This window comes from Haliotis asinina, chromosome 9 (genome assembly GCF_037392515.1).
Source record: "Haliotis asinina isolate JCU_RB_2024 chromosome 9, JCU_Hal_asi_v2, whole genome shotgun sequence".
NCBI lineage: Eukaryota > Metazoa > Mollusca > Gastropoda > Lepetellida > Haliotidae > Haliotis > Haliotis asinina.
Genome location: NC_090288.1, coordinates 65,616,595 through 65,639,129, shown reverse-complemented (window position 1 = coordinate 65,639,129; position 22,535 = coordinate 65,616,595). Strand labels below are relative to the sequence as shown.

Here is a 22,535-nt window from a genome sequence, read left to right as displayed (position 1 = left end):
GAGTAACATTTACATCTGTGGCTAGGGTTAACACTTACATCAATGGCTAGGAGTAACATTTACATCTGTGGCTGGGAGTAATACTTACATCAATGGCTAGGACTAACATTTACATCTGTGGCTAGGAGTAAAACTTGAGGCCGAGGCTAGAAGTGACATTAACATCTGTGACTGTAAGTAACCCATCTGTGGATGGGAGCAACACGTACGACTGAGGCTATCAGTAACACTTACGTCTGTGGCAAAGAGTAACACTTACGTCTGTGACCAGGTGTAACACTTACATCTGAGGGTAGGAGTAATACTTACATCAATGGCTAGGAGTAACATTTACATCTGAGGCTAGGGGTAACACTTACATCAATGGCTAGGAGTAACATTTACATCTGTGGCTAGGAGTACTACTTCCATCAATGGCTAGGAGTAACATTTACATCTGTGGCTAGGAGTAATACTTCCATCAATGGCTACGAGTAACATTTACATCTGTGGCTAGGAGTAAAAGTTAAGGCCGAGGCTAGAAGTGACATTAACATCTGTGACTGTAAGTAACCCATCTGTGGATGGGAGCAACACGTACGACCGAGGCTATCAGTAACATTTACGTCTGTGGCAAAGAGTAACACTTACGTCTGTGACCAGGTGTAACACTTACATCTGAGGGTAGGAGTAATACTTACACCAATGGCTAGGAGTAACATTTACATCTGAGGCTAGGGTTAACACTTACATCAATGGCTAGGAGTAACATTTACATCTGAGGCTAGGGGTAAAAGTTAAGGCCGAGGCTAGAAGTGACATTAACATCTGTGACTGTAAGTAACCCATCTGTGGATGGGAGCAACACGTACGACCGAGGCTATCAGTAACATTTACGTCTGTGGCAAAGAGTAACACTTACGTCTGTGACCAGGTGTAACACTTACATCTGAGGGTAGGAGTAATACTTACATCAATGGCTAGGAGTAACATTTACATCTGAGGCTAGGGTTAACATTTACATCAATGGCTAGGAGTAACATTTACATCTGAGGCTAGGGGTAATGCTTACATCAATGGCTAGGAGTAACATTTACATCTGTGGCTATAAGGAGTATAGGAGTAATACTTCCGGCAGGGGCTAGGTGTAACACTGACATCTGGGGCTAAGAGTAACACTTGCGGCCGAGGCTAGGACTAGCACTTATGTCTGAGGCTGGAAGTAATACTTACATCTATGACTAGGAGTAATACTTTCGACTGAGGCTAGAAACAACACTTTCGTATGAGACAAGAAGCAGCACTTACGCTTGTGGCTAGGGGTAACACCTATGTTTGTGGCTAGGAGAAAGTTTTACGCTTGTGGCTAGGGGTAACACTTACGCTTGTGACTAGGGGTAACACCTACGCTTGTGGCTAGGAGTAACACTTACGCCTGTGGCTAGGGGTAACACTTACGCCTGTGGCTAGGGGTAACACTTACACCTGTGGCTAGGGGACAACACTTACGCATATGGTTAGGGGTTACACTTACGCTTGTGGCTAGGGGTTACACTTATGCTTGTGGCTAGGGGCAACACTTACGCTTGTGACTAGGGGACAACACTTACGTTTGTGGCTAGGGGTAACACTTATGCTTGTGGCTAACTGTAACACTTACGTTTGTGGCTAGGGGTAACACTTACGCACCACAGACACCACTGCTGAGGCAACAATATCTGGTACTTGTGGGTCAGTGCACAGCTTGATGAGTTATTTCCCTTCACAAGCAATGTAGTAAAACACCTGTGTAACCTTGTGTTGAAGTGTCTGGCAGTGGGTGATAAAACAAGCATGCAGTAAAGTCGGGTGTTTCCGAGGTAAGTGTACAGTCTATGGTAAGACAAAGCTACAATAGAGCCTTGTGTGATGAAACAAAGGTACAGTACAGTCATGTGTGAGGGAAAAAAGGTACATTATATATTTGTGTGATGAAACAAAGGTACAGTACAGTCATGTGTGAGGGAAAAAAGGTACATTATATATTTGTGTGATGAAACAAAGGTAGAGTACAGAGGTTTGTGATGAAACAAAGGTACAGTGCAGTTTTATGTGATGAAACAAAGGTACAGAACAGATTCAAGCAATGAAACAAAGCCCTCTGCTACGTCGGGGTGAACACGGAATCGTTCTGCATTGTCAAGGATTACAAACATATTCTAGATAACGCCCTCCAACGGGTAGTTGATTATACGTCTCTTAACCAGCAGGTGGTGATAACTCTAGTACCATAACGGTAACAAGCTTCATCTCAAACATCCTTTTATAACCAGATTAGCGCGTCAAATATTTAGTAGGTTTACTTTCAGGAAATGATACTTTTCATTTTAATGAAAGCTTGCCATGTGACGTCAGTGTTGTCATGGAAATGAACATTTGCTGATTGCTGTAATATGGCACGTTGGTTTCACCGATTAATGATTTGGAAAAGCCATTACAAAAGACTTGCAGGAGAGTGTTCCCATCTCTGTAACCAAACTGCTCGTTGCTACATGATCCTGACCTAAACTAAAAAATGAACTAGTGATGATAAACCACATTAAATATCAACATATGATACTGTTGTGGAACACGAATATTCCCTAGAAATAGTTTATGGGCACACTGGGATTTTGTTTTGGGACAAGTGTAGGCAGGTTTCTGGAGTGAGATGGAAATGATGAATCTCCTCCATTAGGACTGAAGTAGTGACGTGTGTACACTGCTATATGTCATGCACAGCTTCAACATGGCAACCATCAATCATATAGACGAACACGTGTCTGTAAAGAAGGGGATTCGTGGGAGGGATGTGGGGAGACACAGAGACGGATATAGGGGCTGTACGTGGCTTGAGCTGAACGTGACATGGACTGAACGTGACACGGGCTGAACTGGCCATGACATGACATGAACATAACATGTGACTCGGCTGAACGCGGCCAGGGCTAAATGTGACTCCGTGTGAACGTGGCTAGGTCTTAATGCGATGGGTTGTAGGACCTGGAGGGGGAGGAAGGATCTGAAAGGGACATGAAGGACGTGGAGGGAGATGAAGGGCCTGGAGGGGGAGGAAGGATCTGAAAAGGGACATGAAGGACGTGGAGGGAGATGAAGGGCCTGGAGACAGATGAACGTGATCATGGCTTAATGTGACTGTATACGACTTGGAGGGAGGTGTAGGACCTGGAGGGGGATGAAGGACCTGGAAGACCCTGAAATCAAGGACCTCAAGGGAGATGAAGGTCTTGAGATGAAGGGCCTGGTGCGGGATGAAAGACCTGAGGGGATGTGGGACCTGGGGACAGATGACGGGAGTACAGACATAAAACCTGTTCTGAGTGTTACAGAGGATCTGATGATTCGAGAATACAGTTGAGGTCAGGTTGCAGTCGGTGGTGATGTTATCCCATGGGACAAGAAACGAGTTACTAATTCGTGTCGCCCCAAGAAAAGCCCCCGTGTAAGTATACTGACAGTGTATATTTTCCAAGTTAGCCACCTGCATTTAATCAATTCCAGTCGTTCTTCATATCGATTCGAAATCGACAATAAATTTGTCGCACCCGCATTCTTCAAAGGATCGGCGCTTAGGCTAACATAGCCTGTCAACAACATCTTTGTACTAACACACGAGAACAAATTACTGACAGAAAATTTATTCCGATTTCTCCACCCCCCTTAAAACCTATTCAAATAACAATACCCTTTGTATGAAGATCAAAACTTTCGCGGACCGACATTATTTAACTTTGATGTGTTTGGTATGAAAAGGAATTCGATGTTCTACTCTACTATGATCGAGCAACGCTCGTCTCTTCCCAATAAATCACGAGGCAGTTGATCTCACAAGAGGGGTGTTGCTTAATGGAAAACCAAGTCCATCTGTCAACAAATGCAACAACAGGTTTCGAGAGATATGCCCCGCTTTGTTACTCTTGAGCTTCATTACCCACAGACGTATTGCAGATCAGACGGCGGGTCTAGCACCAAGGCTGAGGGATGTTTGCCAGGGGCTAGACAATCCCCAATTTGAAGTTTGCTTATTTTCTTTCCACGTAATAAATCTGCATATATTGCAAAACTATCACAACCGTAGCCAGCCTACAACATTCAGAGTTGAGGAGTAAACAGTGATGGATAAGGCATTTTGAAAAACTGTCGCCATCTTACCCTTTTCCCCACATCTTAAATTTCAGTCCATGGACCTCTCCACTGGCTGGCAAAGAAATCTGAATTTCCCCACGAGGCAAAATGCCTGTCTGTTTTCTACATAAAACAGCGAGAAATGCGATTGCTATCGTTTTCACAAGTAATTCTGTTCCTCCTTGTTCTGCGTCTTGATTTACATCTTATGGGGTCGTAGATAATATATACTTAAAGAAGGACGTTTCGTTTCAGCATTCCAACTTTTCAATGGGTTTTGGCTCATCTAGGTGCAATTTGGGCACTTACTACACATTTATAGCCCTTCGCCGCTCCAATTTACTGATCTACACATGACAACGATTTGTTTCCAAATGGGATAAGTATTCGTAAATTCGCCGTAGCTCTAGGGAAAGCTCCCCCGGGGGGAATAGGAGGTGCTGTACAACACGTGTTTCTTGAATGTCAAAGATGAAGAAAAACAAGGAAAAAAGTGAGTTCCATTCGTGTCCTAGAACCGCCAATGTAATGTTGTTTTGTCTCAACCAGTGGTTACAGTTTCCAACAAAGTGAACTCGGGTTCTACAACCCAAACAAGTAAAGTTCTTAATGAGATAACGCAGTTTCATTTTCCAGAAAGTGATTTCCAAATTAGATGAAAGTCAATTTACTTCAATTACATTTCAAATCTCCAGAGAGTAAGCATGAGCTCCCGGATGCTACTTCTCGGATGTGGAAACCATTGCTGCTGACTCAGCCGGGGGGTATTTGGCTGCTGCCGCCGCTGCACACATATCCCCGTGTGATTCTTACTTTATGTTTTAGATTCTCACGTATATGTTGAAATAATTAAATGTTGCGCAGTGTGTGGTTCACTGGCGTTCTTGTGAAACCACGATGTATACAACATGGGAGATAAACTCACTCTAAGACCAACAATGGTGTCAGTTACTTGTCAACATATAGACAAGTAATCAACTATGACTCTATAAGGTCAACAGGTTCCCATTATGTCCTCAGTAAAACAAGTAAGATTCCTTACCTTTCTCCCAGCCTCGTTATTATGCAAATTCATTATCATCCGGGCAAGATCTCTAGAATGGCGAGGATGATTCTTCTCCTTCTCTCGAACATCAACGAAGGCCTTAGCGAATCTGTAGCCATATTCTATATTGTCTCCACAGCCACCCCAAATCCAGTCTCGGTTCAAGTCTTTTGGCCTCCTGGCCCGACTGCAGCCACAACTCGCCAACTCGCCCTCCCGACACGACCTGCTCACGGCGTGGACCACACCTGCGGCAGATATTGCGTGCGTGAATGCCGCTTCCCTACTAGCTGAAACAAAAAACAATTTATCTAATTTAAACAATATCCAACAATATAACACAAGTTAGTATTTCAAGAACTATTGTACACAACACACTTCCTAACAGTAACAGTAACAGCGCCTTGCCTAGGTCACAGCTACACAGAACTGAATGAAATGATGGTCACGGATGGCTACATTCTTAGGTAACTACATCTCGGGATTGTTGGACAATACCGTCAAACATATCTGTTGTAGTGTAATATTGACAGTGGCGTTTCATTTATGCCCTTTGATGTAAGACTGACATTATGGTCAAGAATATGTATAAATAGTGTTCGAGTTAAACTGGACAGTTCAGGCAAAGGGTTAGAGTTAACCTGGACAGTTCAGTAAAGAGTTCGAGTCAAACTGGACAGTTCAGGTAACCGGTTCGAGTTAAACTGGGCTGTTTAGGTAAAGGGTTCGGGTTAAAGTAGGTAGTTGACGTAAAGAGTTCGAGTTGAATCGAACAGTTTAAGTAAAGGGTCGGGTAAAGTGGGTAGTTTAAGTGTCCGATTTAAAGTGGGTAGTTCAAGTACAGTATTCGAATACTGTCATCAAACAATAATGGTTGTCAGGTGGTTGTGAAGTCTACCATGACGGTCGGCCCACAGGGTGAAGCGTTTCACCTTAATGATCCTGTCCCAATGTTGAAAAGTAATTGAAGCCACGAGAGCGTGCAGCACCAAACAGGCCATCTTGAAGGAAAGCACGACCCAACATTAACACAAAGTCATGATATATATCATCTTCATTTCGGCAGGGCTTAAGTGTATTCTAAACCCGTAATTATCTCCAATATACAATTGTAAAGTAGTTTAATATTGCGTTTCCTTTCACAGTAAAACGTACAATTATACCCACAATGGCTTAAACGTCGCACGCAAGAGGAGTGCCAAATGAATGTCTGTCCGAGACTTTTCTATGGTATGTTCAGGCCGACTCGCTGCTCTGCGGGTCGTGAACATTTCATTGCATATCTATTCAGCCAGCACAATACCTGATATTTGACGTGAGTCTGTATGGCCAACGAGATTGTAGATAATAGTATACATCAATGCGCTGCCTTTACATGCTATGTGAATATACTCACCATATACTTCATACACGTATAAAGAATGCACATTTTAACTTACGCTTCACTTCCACTGGCGAGAGCCTTAGATAAGCATGTCTATCTGTGCACAGTGACCTCAAGACATGCAGCGGTCAGCATCCCATACACAATGTATTCAGTTTTACTTCATCACCGCCAAAAATGTCTTATAATACAGAGATATGTATGAAATATATCATGGTGTCTGTCACTAACTAATGTGATATCTCCACACGTCTCATGACGTCTCACACTAACGACCGTGAGATCTTCATACCTATCGCCTGTTTCACCATTTCTATATGACTGAGCATTGCCTGTTGTGAAACACAATCCGTTGTTAGCTCACTGACGTATGGGTAGATAGGTATTGCTGCGGTCGCATACATTGCCGACAATATTAATAGATGTCTTCCCTCGACATCCATTCATTGAAACCCGTGCACTGACATTTTGCCAAAAACTCTATCAAATCTTTCAATAACCTCGACGCCCTTGACCTTCAGGGGTCAAATTAGGGTCAATATTCAATATTAAAGCAAATCTTCGCTTTTCATTCCAGTAACACGCTCCTAATAGAAGGAAAATTATTTTCCCATGTAAAGGTTGATTATACTAGCCCCATATGTCATATTTGGGATTTCACTTTCTTAGTAAAGTACAAATTCTAGTACTTTTTTCGGTTGAGTCCCATCCGGGATTCGAACCCGCACCCTCAGAGTCAGGCACCTAATCGCCAGCACACAAAGTCAGCCGCCTAGCCCGCTCAGCCACCGCGACTTCCACATATACTAAGAAAAGTGAAATCCCAAATATGACATATGTTGCATTTGACCACTTTCTAAATGGCATCGTGTAATCATAGCTTCGGCCATGGGAGCCGTGCCAATTTCCACTCATCAGAGGGGTACACAAAGTACGCAGTCTAGTCTACCAGTTGTCCGACTTTCATTTTGTGGAAGTCGCGGTGGCTGAGCGGGCTAGGCGGCTGACTTTGTGTGCTGGCGATTAGGTGCCTGACTCTGAGGGTGCGGGTTCGAATCCCGGATGGGACTCAACCGAAAAAAGTACTAGAATTTGTACTTTACTAAGAAAGTGAAATCCCAAATATGACATATGTTGCATTTGACCACTTTCTAAATGGCATCGTGTAATCATATACTAGCCCCGTCAGGAATTCCTATAAGGTGACTGCAAGAAGCTTATGAGTCAGGGGAAAACATACCTTTGAGTGACAGTGTGTGTGTGATATTTTACATTATGATGGCACAAGTACGACAATCCAATATCAATGGTCAAAGTAAGCGCCATGTTGGTGACGCCGTCTCTGGGTATTTTCTTTTCACATAACAGCCACGTGCGTTACAGGTGCAAATGTTGCGTTACAGAGAGACACGTGCGTTACGGGGCAAATGTTGCGTTACAGAGAGACACGTGCGTTACGGTGCAAATGTTGCGTTACAGAGAGACACGTGCGTTACAGGTGCAAATGTTGCGTTACAGAGAGACACGTGCGTTACAGGTGCAAATGTTGCGTTACAGAGAGACACGTGCGTTACAGGTGCAAATGTTGCGTTACAGAGAGACACGTGCGTTACGGGGCAAATGTTGCGTTACAGAGAGACATGTGCGTTACAGGTGCAAATGTTGCGTTACAGAGAGACACGTGCGTTACGGGGCAAATGTTGCGTTACAGAGAGACACGTGCGTTACAGGTGCAAATGTTGCGTTACAGAGAGACTCGTGCGTTACAGGTGCAAATGTTGCGTTACAGAGAGACACGTGCGTTACAGGTGCAAATGTTGCGTTACAGAGAGACATGTGCGTTACAAGTGCAAATGTTGCGTTACAGAGAGACACGTGCGTTACAGGTGCAAATGCTGCGTTACAGAGCGACGCGTGCGTTACGGGGCAAATGTTGCGTTACAGAGAGACAGGTGCGTTACAGGTGCAAATGTTGCGTTACAGAGAGACACGTGCGTTACGGGGCAAATGTTGCGTTACAGAGAGACACGTGCGTTACAGGTGCAAATGTTGCGTTACAGAGAGACACGTGCGTTACGGGGCAAATGTTGCGCTACAGAGAGACACGTGCGTTACAGGAGGAAATGTTGCGTTACAGAGAGACACGTGTGTTACAGGGGGAAATGTTGCGTTACAGAGAGACATGTGCGTTACAAGTGCAAATGTTGCGTTACAGAGAGACACGTGCGTTACAGGTGCAAATGTTGCGTTACAGAGCGACGCGTGCGTTACGGGGCAAATGTTGCGTTACAGAGAGACAGGTGCGTTACAGGTGCAAATGTTGCGTTACAGAGAGACACGTGCGTTACGGGGCAAATGTTGCGTTACAGAGAGACACGTGCGTTACAGGTGCAAATGTTGCGTTACAGAGAGACACGTGCGTTACGGGGCAAATGTTGCGCTACAGAGAGACACGTGCGTTACAGGAGGAAATGTTGCGTTACAGAGAGACACGTGTGTTACAGGGGGAAATGATCTTTTTCTCAGTTCCTAAGTTTGTACAATAAATAAATAACTCTCATACACTGCCTGTTCCGCCATGAAGCAGACCACTTGGAGGGCACTGGAACTTGGGAGTGATGGGCGTCAGCAGACATATCAGTACTTCCAATGTCGCCATGAGATCAGACCGACCTTGTGTAGAAAGACATGAAACCGGATGATCAAGGTCATTTACAATGGCGCCAACTAAGGTTGGGCAATGGTGTTAAAAGTCCCGGCTACCATTTGAAGAAGAGACGTTGTCGGCGATTCAACGTTAATACAATCAGCCACGACAGTCGTAAAATAAGAATTCTCTCCACGCATGATTAAGGTCAAGGTCGTAGGGATTGCGTCATGTAGAAAACCTACACCGCCATCATCGTTAACTTCTCCTCGACGTTGCAACATCGTCTTACAGAAAGGGAACCTGCTTAACGAATTACGTATACTATGACATCCACCAGCGGTAGAGAACGCTTAAACCATATTCCTATTATAATCCGAGTCCACTTGCCCCATCGCATCTGTATCGCACTGCAAGTGATGTGCATGTTCCGCGCCTGACGTCGACCTGCATCAAGGCAACGTTTATCACTTCACCAGCTGTTTCCAATGCTAGGATGAGGCAGGAACACTTAGGAAGAGGATTCAGTAAAGGCTATGTTCAGCGAGGGCATTGTAAATAAGGGGATTTTCTTAGCTGGTATACTGGACAAGACGCCAATCCGCGGCCTGTTTGGTGATGACAGATTCGACATATCAGAGCACGGCATGTGTATCATCACAAACACATGACGTGGACGTACGCCTTACACGGTGCCGCAGGAAGGAGCTACACAAGTAGATACACACAGGCAGGCAGCAGCTACACATATCTAGCTACACACAGGCAAGTACCAGCTACACACAAATAGCTACACACAGGCAAATAGCAGCTACACACAGGTAGCTACACACAGGCAATTAACAGCTACATGCACGTAGTTACACACAGGCATGTAGCAGCTATACACAGGCAAGTAGTAGCTATACAGAAATAGTTACACATAAGCACACGGCAGCTACAAATAAATAGGTACATACAGACAAGTACCAGCTACACATAAGTAGCTACACACAGGCAAGTAGCAGCTACACACAAACAAGTAGCAGCTTCACAAAAGTAGCTAAACATAGATGTAGCAACAAGAAGATACATACAGACAAATACCAGCTACACATAAGAAGCTTCACACAAGCAAGTAGCATCTACACACAAGTAGCTACACCCAGGCAAGTAGCAGCAACACACACGTAGCTACACACAGGCATGTAGCAGATACACACAAGTAGCCACACACAGAGAAGTAGCAGCTACACACAAGTAGCTGCACACGGGCAAGTAGCACCTACACACAGGCATGTAGCAGGTACACAAACGTAACTACCCATAGGCAAGTAACAGATACACAAAAGCAGCTACACACAGGCATTTAACAGCTACACAGAAGTAGCTCCACACCGGCAAGTAGGATCTACACTTAAGTGGTTACACACGGGCAAGTAACAGCTACACACAAACAGCTACACAGGCAAGCAGCAGTTACACACAAGTAGCTACACACAGGCAGGTAGCAGCTACACAGACGTAACTACACAAAGACAAATAGCAGTTACACACAAGTAGCTACACAGGCAATTAGCAAGTACACACACGTAGCTACACACATGCATGTAGGAGCTACACACAATTAGCTAAACACAGGCAAGTAGCAACTACACACGTGTAACTAGACACAAGTCAGTAGCAGCTACACACAAGTAGCTTTACATAGGTAAGTAATAGCTACACACAAGAAGCTAGACACAGGCAAGTAGCAACTACACACAAGTGGCTAGACACAGGCAAGTAGCATCTACACTCAAGTAGCTAGACACAGGCAAGTAACAGATACACATAAGTAGCTAGACACAGGCAAGTACCAGCTACACATAAGTAGCTACACACGGGCAAGTAGCAGCTACACACAAGTAGCTACACACAGGTAAGTGACATCTATTCACCCATCTGCACCCATTCAATTATAAAACACTGGAACAATCATCATAAACACTGGTGAGAAGTCAAGACATAGCGTGGTGTTAGTGTCAGGAAACCTGCTCCTGTTGGCTTCTGCAGCAGTGAATCTCGCTACCGTTACGCTACAAGCCGACGGTCATAAAACAACCTTTATTATCCACGTTAGGCGCTCGGGGGGTGCTACAGGAACATCTACAGGGGCACAGGTTACGCCATTACTACTCAACTGAACTCCCAGTGATGAGCGATTCAGTATATTAGGAAAACAAAAAGCCCGAGAAGACTCGAATAAATCTATTAGTGGAAATTTTGTAGCTCATTTTCCGCAATGTATAGCAAATGTTTTTGCTGATGTTTTGACGGCAATGCCTAGTTTCCATGGGTTAAGAGATGTTTATTTCTCCAACTATTAGGCTTATGCTGTTCAGAGAATGTGGTTGACTGACAAGGAATAAAGTAAATCTCATATTACCTGGGGCGAGTTATTGCAGCATAACCGTATTGCTTTCATAATGGCACGCCAGATATCCCCTTGTTACACTCACTCGCCAGATATCCCCTTGTTACACTCACTCGCCAGATATGCTTTGTTGCGAACTTATTACACTCACTCGCCAGTTTTCAATTTGTGATGATCTTACTACACTCGCTCGCCAGTTATCAATTTGTGATGATCTTATTACACTCGCTCGCCAGTTATCAATTTGTGATGATCTTATTACACCCCTTATAAGCTGACTATAGGAGGAGAATGTTGAACTTATTACATTCACTATGGACTGGTTATCGGAGGAGAATATCGAACTTATTACACTAGATATGGACTGGTTATCGGAGGAGAATATCGAACGTATTACATTAGATATGGACTGGTTATCGGAGGAGAATATCGAACTTATTACCCTAGATATGGACTGGTTATCGGAGGAGAATATTGAACTTATTACACTAGATATGGACTGGTTATCGGAGGAGAATATCGAACGTATTACACTAGATATGGACTGGTTATCGGAGGAGAATATCGAACTTATTACACTAGATATGGACTGGTTATCGGAGGAGAATATCGAACTTATTACACTAGATATGGACTGGTTATCGGAGGAGAATATTGAACTTATCAATATCAAGTAGACAGCGAGAAGAGGTATTCCAACTTCAACAGTCCGAGTTAATCAGGTATAAACGGGTCTTATTTAACCACGTGAATTCTTTTTAGGAACAGCTAACCCTCGTACATATCAAACACTAATGTTGAAAGCTATACATTTTTTTTTCTTATGAATGCTTTCAGCTCAATTACTCGTCACATCGCCTTTTGACGAACCTCACCCTGCAAGTTCATACCAAAGTCAAATGTTTCGATATTGTGGATAGTTAATGAATACCCCTTAAACAAGCCAGAAACATCACAAATGAATGGGACAAAGTAAAGTGGCAATTCGCAAATGATATTCCCTCTGGCTAACCCTTTTCTTCCTTTCGATCTCGAATATTGAATGAAAGCGACCAGGGGAGTCTAATTTCCAGCAAACAATCTCTAAAGCGTCTATAGGCGTTAAGCAAACAGTATTAAAAGCTTAGGTCTCCCCACAAGTGAATAGTAAACGCGAAATCGCCCTCGGGAGGAAGCAAAGGTCTCGAAGTTGAGTCTTTCTCTAACAGTGAATTCATCGGAAGGTTGAGAACAAACTGTGAAGGATAGTGATTTGGAAGGAAAGGTGTGAATGTCTCGCCACCGTTCAGCGGTATGCGGTCCGCCTGACGAGTGATTGGAAACCCCTTGAAGGGCTGATGTTTAGAGGGCGTCCATGATCTTAAAAGCGCTACGAGCGTCTCAAACGTGTTTAATTGAGGTTAGATTTAGCCTGAGGATATGTTTTAAGGATCGGCGTATCCTGTTTTGGAAATATAACATTCTTGACCTCCTGTTAACTTTTCTGGGTTAGTTCTGGGTACCCATTGTCTCTGTTTATCAAATGAAGATTGGCGGATGGACGCCGGCTCAGAGGACCTCCGTACCATGCAGCTGTCTCAAATACAGCTTCTTTTAAAAATGTATATTCGCATTTTCGGACAGTAGCTATTTCACACCGATGATACATGTGTAAGTGTATTTAGAAATTAGCTATCCACGGTACCATATTGTTTTTCTTCGTATTGTGTGTCTCTTTTTTGTACAAGTTTGTAATTCCACAATTGTGTCAACCTTTACACATGTCATATGCCACGACCTGCACATGTTTCTATGCATCGTCGCTCGTTCCATGTCGGCCTCCTAGAACTGGAAATGTTTACTATGTGACAGGGTTTGTTGTAACGACAATACACCATTGTGTAGCGGCAGTACAGCCGGTCCTCAGGTAAACAGATACACATAGGGTCGATTTCTAACGTATCGTATGTCAAAACCCTGCTGGCCTCTGGATGTCGCTAAACAGTACGTAAACCGGTACCATGTAAATGTATGCTGGATCACACCTGCCAATAACAAGGATGTTTCTCAACATACTTAAAGACACTAAGGAATGAATGATGTGAATACCGGTCACAGGAACAAGCCGATCTAGTAATTTTCGGTTGAAGTTTGGTGTCAGTCGTGACTTTATAAAGCATAAATGAGCCAGTTAAATTATTGGGTGCGAGGTAGTGAGTGAGTTTAGATTTACGCGGCACTCAGCAATGTTTCAGCTATATGGCGGCGGTCTGTAAACAATCGAGTCTGGACCAGACAATCCAGTGATCAACAGCATGGGCATCGACTTGCGCAGTTGGGAAGTGATGACATGTGTCAGCCAAGTCAGCGAGCTTGACCATCCGACCCCGTTAGTCACCTCTTACGGCAAGTAAATTTTTGAAAGGAAAGAAAGTTTTCAGTGATGTTTAGAGACACCTTTCTTTCAAATGTCGGTTTGCTAATGAAGAGCGCCTAGGTTAACACGTTTGCGAATGTGACCATTTTCCTTGAATTCACCCTGCTTCCCGCTCAGTGACCACCAACAAGCTGCGGGCAGTCCGGCCAAGTCAGGCCAGTGTGAGGAACTACAGACGTGCTTTCTGTCTGGGGATAAACTTCCTCGCATATCGAAAACTGCTATGTGAAAATATGTTTGAAATACAGCCCGTCTCTTCTGAGCATAAAAGTCATGTAACATAGCCATTTAATGTGGAACAAATTTATATCATTTCCTAGCTTGCATGTACTACTTCTTCTGTGTACATGCGTCTGTGTAATGGCGTCTGAATATTAACAGTGGACAGTGTTCTGTTTGGCACAAAGGAACATTAATACATGTCGTATAAGTATGACTCATCAAAATATTTATTTAGGATGAATTCCACTAGAACAAATTGATGTGTTCACGTTGCCCTACTGAGTAACCCTTGGATCTACTAAGGTTGTCGGTGAGCTACAGAGTGGACGCTACATTTATCTCCAAGGTACCACTGACAACCATGTCAGAGCTTTCAAGGTCCTATCGTTAACAGAAATATTTACAGCCACAGCTACCGCTGTCTCCCTCTCCTGGCTCAGCCCCGTCATACTCCCAGTGTACTATACACGGTTTTACCTCTAATGTTTGAGGGAAGATTACCGTTTCTCATAAACATCCCCCTTGAGTGGTTTTATCCCGACACATTTGCAAATACTAGTTTATGTCCAACTAACGACCTCTAACCTGGTGCTCGGATAATTTAAACAGCTACTGTACAATACCAGTGGTGCCAGGACATTCTAGCAAGCTAAACAGGCCATCCAAATCTTACAATCAAACGTTCCTGATAACTGCACTGTGATGGGGACAGAGCGAGATCCAGCAAGGACGGACAAAGCAGGATTTGATGGGAGGGGTGCAGGCTGGGTCGTCTGTTGTTGTATACACTGCATCAAATAGGAATCAAATGGACGTCACTACCAAGGCATGTGTTCCGGCAAAGCGTATTATGAAATATGTTCTGAAAGATTTATATTGTTTTGACTGTGCAGATAAACACATGACCACGGGTGTGTATCAACAGGGATTGACTGAAGGATGGCGCAAGAATGTTTGAGCGTTTTAATTATTAAAACCAGTACATCATACTTTTATCTCTGTAAAATATCTGTAGAGATATTGTTCCATATACACCGCGTCATCCTTAAATATCCAAGTAATAGTTCTCGTCACACGCTCGACTTTCTGGACGAGCACCCGTACACATGGTTGACACTGAACATATTTACTGTACTGAAATACCGTAGTGCCTATTGAGTACTTTGACATGCCATGTTTAACGTATTAGAGAAGGGAATATAGGTTCTGTGAAAGGCGTCCATGTCAGTGTTTATATTCTGTTTACAAACCAGCGAATATGAAATGTTTATGAATGCGGTTAACCCCAAGACTAATGCTAACACGTTTCCTAGACGATCATCAGACGAGCCATACATAAACAAATATGTTGTGAGAAACCACAAATCTGTTTTGGAAAATGTTCCGATGTCTATAACATCAACATGAAACCTTCATGTCCCATCGGTAACATGTATGTAATATTACAATAATATTTACGTTACCAATATCTGCGTGAAGGAAGCTCGCTGATGTTGGAAGCAGACGACAGTAATGAGCGGGAATGCCAGATAATGCGAGGTCCAATAAGGAGATGAAGATGCAGCAACTATACCATCGACAGAAAATGTCCTACCATGTACACAAAGATTGTTGAACAAAATACTTGTGATCACACCACTGATGTAAACATACTTGTGATCACACCACTGATGTAAACATACTTGTGATCACATCACTGATATAAACATACTTGAGACCACACAGCTGATGTAAACATACCTTTGACCACACCACTGTTATAACCATACTTGTGACCACACCACTGATGTAAACATACCTTTGACCACACCACTGTTATAACCATACTTGTGATCACAACACTGATGTACACATACTTCTGATCACAACACTGATGCAAACATACTTGAGACTATACATTTGATGGAGACATACTTGTGATCACGCCACTGATGTTAACACACATGTGACCACACAACTGATGTAAACATACTTGAGACTATACCACTGATGTAAACATACTCGTGATCACACCACTGATGTAAACATGCTTCTGATCACACCACTGATGTAAACATACTTATGATCACACCACTGATGTAAACATACTTGTGACCACACAACTGATGTATACATACTTGGGGTCACAACACTGATGTTAACATACATGTGACCACACCACTGATGTATACATACTTGTGATCACAACACTGATGTTACCATACCTTTGACCACACCACTGTTATAACCATATTTGTGATCACAACACTGATGTACACATACTTCTGATCACAACACTGATGCAAACATACTTGAGACTATACATTTGATGGAGACATACTTGTGATCACGCCACTGATGTAAACACACATGTGACCACACAACTGATGTAAACATACTTGAGACTATACCACTGATGCAAACAGTATGTTACAGAGAACCATAAAGGAGGGGGATGACTGTGTTGTTTACAGTGAATGCAATAACACATACATACACTCCGATGTTCACATTACAAGGAATAATGAAGCATGTAGGTTGATTGTGTAAACTGGTCTCTACATTACATGCAGCATATTATACCAATGCATTGTGCAACACCTGTAATATATTATGAATTATATGTCGTTTATTAGATGGACTAATGTATTTTATATGTAGATTGTGTACATGATATTGCATAAAAAACAACATTTTACGTAGGCATATTGTGTGGTCTCAATATACAGCGTGATAAATTCATTAAAATCATCTAGAATACGCAATAATCCGTCTAGACTGTGTCGTGTAAAATGAATGAAATGTTGTACACAGTACAGGTACAGATTGGGGAGTGTGCATTTCAAGGAATAATACGATAGTTACGGGTATCATGTTGTATACATCATATGTGATAACGTGATAACTTAAGACAGTGTTGTGTGGATTACAAGGGCTATTGCCGTGTTGACTTAGACAGTGTTGTGTCAGCAGCATTGTTATCCAACTATTTGTTGGGTTAGCTTAAAGTCTGGCACTGAAAATGGGAATTGTAATAAACGACTATTATCGAGAGCCGTTCTCCTCTAAGTATACAACATCCATTTCACAATCCTTTTTTCTTGTGACAGGATATTTAAGAAGCAGGGTTCTGATTTCACAATCCTTTTTTCTTGTGACAGGATATTTAAGAAGCAGGGTTCTGATGTCACTGAGAACTTAAACACTGAATGTTGTCCTCTCAGTGTACCACGTTTATCGGTACCATGTTTATCTGTACAATGTTTATCTGTACCAATGTCCAAAGCCTGTGATTAAAGCGCTGATAAACAAATGAGTTTATTTGAGATTCTTAAATATAATCATATCTAAAACAAAATAGTAGTAGTAATTTTGTTCACGAATTTAGATTGTGTTGAATACATTAAATATAGTAATACATTATTTAGATTGTGTTGAATACATTAAATATAGTAATACATTATTTAGATTGTGTTGTGTACATTAAATATAGTAATACATTATTTAGATTGTGTTGAATACATTAAATATAGTAATACATTATTTAGATTGTGTTGAATACATTAAATATAGTAATACATTATTTAGATTGTGTTGTGCACATTAAATATAGTAATACATTATTTAGATTGTGTTGAATACATTAAATATTGTAATACATTATTTAGATTGTGTTGTGTACATTAAATATAGTAATGCATTATTTAGATTGTGTTGAATACATTAAATATAGTAATGCATTATTTAGATTGTGTTGAGTACATCAAATATAGTAATACATTATTTAGATTGTGCTGTGTACATTAAATATAGTAATACATTATTTAGATTGTGTTGAATACATTAAATGTAGTAATACATTATTTAGATTGTGTTGTGTACATTAAATATTGTAATACATTATTAAGATTGTGTTGAATACATTAAATATAGTAATACATTATTTAGATTGTGTTGAATACATTAAATATAGTAATACATTATTTAGATTGTGCTGTGTACATTAAATATAGTAATACATTATTTAGATTGTGTTGAATACATTAAATATAGTAATACATTATTTAGATTGTGTTGTGTACATTAAATATAGTAATATATTATTTAGATTGTGTTGAGTACATTAAATATAGTAATACATTATTTAGATTGTGTTGTGTACATTAAATATTGTAATACAATATTAAGATTGTGTTGTGTACATTAAATATAGTAATACATTATTTAGATTGTGTTGTGTACATTAAATATAGTAATACATTATTTAGATTATGCTGTGTACATTAAATATTGTAATACATGATTTAGATTGTGCTGTGTACATTAAATATAGTAATACATTATATAGATTGTGTTGAATACATTAAATATAGTAATACATTATTTAGATTGTGCTGTGTACATTAAATATAGTAATACATTATTTAGATTGTGTTGTGTGTACATTAAATATAGTAATACATTATTTAGATTGTGTTGTGTGTACATTAAATATAGTAATACATCATTTAGATTGTGTTGAGTACATCAAATATAGTAATACATCATTTAGATTATGCTGTGTACATTAAATATTGTAATACATGATTTAGATTGTGCTGTGTACATTAAATATAGTAATACATTATATAGATTGTGTTGAATACATTAAATATAGTAATACATTATTTAGATTGTGCTGTGTACATTAAATATAGTAATACATCATTTAGATTGTGTTGAATACATTAAATATAGTAATGCATTATTTAGATTGTGTTGTGTACATTAAATATAGTAATACATTATTTAGATTGTGTTGAATACATTAAATATAGTAATACATTATTTAGATTGTGCTGTGTACATTAAATATAGTAATACATTATTTAGATTGTGCTGTGTACATTAAATATAGTAATACATTGTTTAGATTGTGTTGAATACATTAAATATAGTAATACATTATTTAGATTGTGTTGAATACATTAAATATAGTAACACATTATTTAGATTGTGCTGTGTACATTAAATATTGTAATACATTATTTAGATTGTGCTGTGTACATTAAATATAGTAATACATTATATAGATTGTGTTGAATACATTAAATATAGTAATACATTATTTAGATTGTGCTGTGTACATTAAATATAGTAATACATTATTTAGATTGTGTTGTGTGTACATTAAATATAGTAATACATTATTTAGATTGTGTTGTGTGTACATTAAATATAGTAATACATCATTTAGATTGTGTTGAGTACATCAAATATAGTAATACATCATTTAGATTATGCTGTGTACATTAAATATTGTAATACATGATTTAGATTGTGCTGTGTACATTAAATATAGTAATACATTATATAGATTGTGTTGAATACATTAAATATAGTAATACATTATTTAGATTGTGCTGTGTACATTAAATATAGTAATACATCATTTAGATTGTGTTGAATACATTAAATATAGTAATGCATTATTTAGATTGTGTTGTGTACATTAAATATAGTAATACATTATTTAGATTGTGTTGAATACATTAAATATAGTAATACATTATTTAGATTGTGCTGTGTACATTAAATATAGTAATACATTATTTAGATTGTGCTGTGTACATTAAATATAGTAATACATTGTTTAGATTGTGTTGAATACATTAAATATAGTAATACATTATTTAGATTGTGTTGAATACATTAAATATAGTAACACATTATTTAGATTGTGCTGTGTACATTAAATATTGTAATACATTATTTAGATTGTGCTGTGTACATTAAATATAGTAATACATTATTTAGATTGTGCTGTGTACATTAAATATAGTAATACATTATTTAGATTGTGCTGTGTACATTAAATATAGTAATACATTATTTAGATTGTGTTGTGTACATTAGATACATCTGATCCCTGCATGTGAGGTAGATATGACCGGTCTATGTAAGGTCGTGTCTAGACAGGTAGATATGACCGGTCTATGTAAGGTCGTGTCTAGACAGGTAGATATATCTGGTCTCTGTGAGGTAGTGTCTACACAGGTAAATATGTCTAGTCTCTGTGATGTTGTTTCTAGACAGGTAGATGTATCTGGTCCCCCTAAGGTAGTGTCTAGACAGGTAGATATGTCTGGTCTCTGTATGGTAGGTGTCTAGACAGGTAGATATGTCTGGTCTCCTTGATAGTGTGTCTACTGTAGACAGGTAGACATGTCTGGGTTCTGTGACGTTGTGTCTACTGTAGACAGGTAGATATGTCTGGTCTCTACAACGTAGTGTCTTGACAGGTAGATTTGTCTGGTCTCTGTGACGTTGTGTCTACTGAAGACAGGTAGATATGCCTGGCCTCTGTGATGTTGGTCTACTGTAGACAGGCAGATATGTCTGGTCTCTGTGATGTTGGCCTACTGTAGACAGGTAGATATGCCTGGTCTCTATAAGGTAGCGTCTAAAGTGGTGGATATCACTGGTCCCTGTGAGGTAGTGTCTAGACAGGTAGATATGTCTGGTCTGTGTGATGTTGTGTCTACTGTAGACAGGTAAATATGTCTGGTCTCTACAAGGTAGTGTCTAGACAGGTAGATTTGTCTGGTCTGTAACAGGTAGTTACTAGACAGGTAGATATATCTGACACGTTTCAGTGTGTACGTTTGTGTACGTGTGCGTGTATTTAGGGAGAAGTGCCACACACTGATTATGTGGCTGGTTATACTGTCTAGAGGATGATAACTATAGCTGGTTAAAAACTCAAACATCTTCCATATTATAACGAAATATCTTTCTGTAAATAACATCCCTGATTATATGTTATAACGAAATATCTTCATGTAAATAATATCCCTGATTACATGTTATAACGAAATATCTTCGTGTAAATAACATCCCTGATTACATGTTATAACGAAATATCTTCGTGTAAATATCATCCCTGATTATATGTTATAACGACATATCTTCATGTAAATAACATCCCTGATTACATGTTATAACGAAATATCTTCATGTAAATAACATCCCTGATTACATGTTATAACGAAATATCTTCATGTAAATAACATCCCTGATTACATGTTATAACGAAATATCTTCATGTAAATAGCATCGGTGATTACAGATTATAAGATAATCCATAAAACGTGTCGCTCCTACAGGACTGCAGTACCAAACTCTTTGTTAATGTTATACATTACTTCTCTCTATATGTTTGTACTGTGAGTTTGAGACATTTGTATGGTAATACCTCGTTTCAGGTGGTAGTGCTATTGTAAGCATTTACAAATCTATGCACTTGACATTCAGCTTCCTAACAGGATGTGTAACTGTCGGTTTTCCTATCGCTGAATCCATAAACTATTATGTACCTGAATTTACAACAATATGTCTTGTAGTATTTGATTTATAAGCGGATGTATAATTGAGTACCTGCAAAAATATCTCCTGTTATTGTATTCTTCCTTTTACACCATTTCTCAACTTATTCTAAGATATTCAAATATATCACTGAAAATAGCCTGTCTTTCGAAGGACACGATATTGTTTATCTTCATATTTACAAATCGTTAATAGATCTTCGTATTGAGGGATATAATCATTTCTCGGAAAGCAAGGGATTTCTTAAAGGAACGCTTAACGTAGTATTTTACAAAACATACGTTGTTTTTGTAACTGCAAAACTTGTAAGGTAATTTTAAAATGGGAGCATGATAAGACACATTGCCTAAATACACCCCACCCCAACATAAACCAGGCCCCCTACCTCGTCACCCTGTGTACACACAACACTGGAAATGTAGATCTAATATTGAGGGGTTCGAGCATGTACTCACCAATGGCAACAACAGGACCGAACACCGATGTATCGTCCACTGTACTACAGTTCCATCTTCTAAACCGGAACTGATACTGACACTCTCCGATTCCCATCTTGGCCCCTCGCCCTATGCTGGGCATGTGATCATGGTAGAGCTGACAAAACTTAGTTTGTCCAGCGGAGAGGCCCTTCAACTGGGTGCACAGAGGGGTAGCTCCCAGGATGTACAACTGAGGGTTCCGCCACGTGTCGAAAGGCCGGACGCCCAGATTCCTAAAGAACGGAGAATCTGATTACTCCAAACAATCATGAAACAACAGAAAGGCCGATATAAGCCGACAACACGAACATCTGGCAGGGTGAAGGTAAATCTCACACAACCACTCCATGCGGAGATTACACACCTGACAGTGGGTTCGTGTTTCCAGTGTGGTAAGATGGGACAAGCTATGTTAGACAGTAAACTATTAGACAGAACACTATGGAACATTATGTAAATC

The 22,535-nt window shown here is 40.1% G+C and overlaps 1 protein-coding gene across 2 annotated transcripts in view; it reads right to left on the bottom strand.

Annotated features, from left to right (window-relative positions):
• The window catches only part of LOC137296803 (protein Wnt-5a-like), a 206,788-nt gene that overhangs the window by 29,667 nt on the left and 154,586 nt on the right, over window positions 1-22,535 (bottom strand). For both annotated transcript variants that reach the window (XM_067828662.1, XM_067828661.1), the window contains exons 3-4: window positions 22,052-22,308; window positions 5,186-5,478 (exon numbers count right to left, since the gene is read on the bottom strand). In XM_067828662.1, coding sequence (XP_067684763.1) covers window positions 5,186-5,478; window positions 22,052-22,308 — 550 coding nt within the window. The remainder of the gene's footprint in view (window positions 1-5,185; window positions 5,479-22,051; window positions 22,309-22,535) is intronic.